General features: G+C 43.3%; 1 protein-coding gene across 1 annotated transcript; it reads left to right on the forward strand.

The window, feature by feature from the left end:
- The first annotated feature begins 738 nt into the window (after window positions 1–738).
- On the forward strand, window positions 739–1140 carry LOC140637683 (large ribosomal subunit protein eL39-like). The gene has a single exon (XM_072833999.1). The coding sequence runs from the start codon at window positions 788–790 to the stop codon at window positions 941–943; it is 156 nt and encodes a 51-aa protein (XP_072690100.1). The 5' UTR covers window positions 739–787; the 3' UTR covers window positions 944–1140.
- Window positions 1141–2139: the final 999 nt, after the last annotated feature.

The following is a 2139-nucleotide window of genomic DNA, read 5'->3' on the forward strand; positions in this document are numbered from 1 at the left end:
ATAATATACCAAATATATAAAGAACTTGTACAACTCACCAACAGAAAAGAAACCAAAATAACCTGATTCAAAAATGGGCAAAGGGAGGGCACCTAGGTGGCTCAGTCACTTAAGCATCCTATTCTGATTCTAGCTCAGGTCTTGATCTCAGGTTCATGAGTTTGGGCCCTGCATTGGGCTCCATGCTAATCGTGGAGCTTCCTTAAAAGAAAAAAAAAAAAAAGGTTAAGATGGTAAATTTATATTGTGTGCTATTTACTGCAATTTTTAAAAAAAGAAGGTAGAAGAGGAAAGGCACTAGATTCTCCTCTAGAGCCTCCTAAAGGAGTGCAGCCTTTGATTTGATTTCAGACTCCTGGTGTCTGAACTAGGAGAAAATTAATCTCTGTCGTTTCTTTTTTTTTAATTTATTTATGATAGTCACACAGAGAGAGGGAGAGGCAGAGACACAGGCAGAGGGAGAAGCAGGCTCCATGCACCAGGAGCCTGACGCGGGATTCGATCCCAGGTCTCTAGGATCGTGCCCTGGGCCAAAGGCAGGCACTAAACCGCTGCACCACCCAGGGATCCCTCTGTCGTTTCTTAATCTGCTCCCCCACACACATACTCATGTTCACTTAAGCCAAGGTTGTGGCAATTTGCTACAGCAGCCCCAGGTCAATAAAGGATTCTCTCTAATGTCAGAGTATCAGGAAGGGGCACCTGGCTGGCTTCGCTGGAAGAGTTATGAGTTCAGCTCTCTCCTTTCTGCCGTCATCCTGGTTGCGTGTGGCTGACTGTGATCGCCATGTCTTCTCACAAGACTTTCAGAATCAAGCGATTCCTGGCCAAGAAACAAAAGCAGAATCGTCCTATTCCCCAGTGGATTCGGGTGAAAACTGGTAATAAAATCAGGTACAACTCTAAGAGGAGGCACTGGAGAAGAACCAAGCTGGGTCTATGAGGAAGCATCGCACATCATGAAATAGCAAACATAATTGGCACACATATTTAAGCCGCATGGAGATCTCATGTTCCTATCCTATCAATTTGGAAACATCCTTCCTACCTGGCCAATAGACATGTCTTATCAGGGGAATGATTTTCACTGTTACTATGCCTCTATACCAGTAGGTTGGTTCAGTAATAAATGTGAGATCTTTCAGCTGAGCTGTTGTTGTGTCCTGATTTGTGAAGTACTGAATTCCCCCTCCTGTCAGATCTCACATAGCAGTGTCTGATAGAACTTTCTGCAGTGATAGAAATGGCCCTTGACAATGAAGTATTTAAAGTGTGGCTAGGGGACGCCTGTGTGGCTCTGTCTGCTAAGTGTCTGCCTCTGGCTCAGGTCTTGACGGGGAGTCAGCATGTCTCCCTCTCTCTGCTCCTCCCCCTGCTCATGTGCTTTCTCTCAAATAAAATCTTTAAAAAAAAAAAAAAAGAGTTATGAGTTCAAACTCCATGTTGGGTGTGGAGATTACTAAAAATAAATAAATAAATAAATAAATAAATAAATAAATAAGCTTTAAAAAATACATTTTTAAAAATTAAAAAGAAATGAAAGCCAGGAAAGAAGATAAAGAGTGAGAAAGAATGTTAAGTTATCAGGATAGGTAGGGACATCTGACCTCCAGTTAAAGACCCTGAGATGATGAGCATATGCTTGGGAAGTCAAAACAACAAAGAGATACACCTGGTTACCAAAAGTGAGCAAGGAGAGAATAAAACCAAAGTAGCCAGGGGCTAAGTCCTGTAAAGATGAAAGGAAGGGCTTTGGGTTCATTTTTCTTTTATTTTTTAAATTTTTTTTTTTTTTTTTTTTTTTTTTTTTATGATAGTCACACAGAGAGAGAGAGAGAGAGGCAGAGACAGAAGCAGGCTCCATGCACCGGGAGCCCGACGTGGGATTCGATCCTGGGTCATCCAGGATCACGCCCCGGGCCAAAAGCAGGCGCTAAACCGCTGTGCCACCCAGGGATCCCTCATTTTTCTTTTAAAGATTTTATTTATTTATTCATGAGAGACCCACAGAGAGAGGCAGAGACATAGGCAGTGGGGAGCCTGATGTGGGACTAGATCCCAGGACCACTGAGCCACCCAGGTGCCCCAAGGGCTTTGGGTTTAAAAGCAAGAAAAGCGGCAGCCCAGGTGCCTCAGCAG

This window comes from Canis lupus, chromosome 8 (genome assembly GCF_048164855.1).
Source record: "Canis lupus baileyi chromosome 8, mCanLup2.hap1, whole genome shotgun sequence".
Classification (NCBI taxonomy): Eukaryota; Metazoa; Chordata; class Mammalia; order Carnivora; family Canidae; genus Canis; species Canis lupus.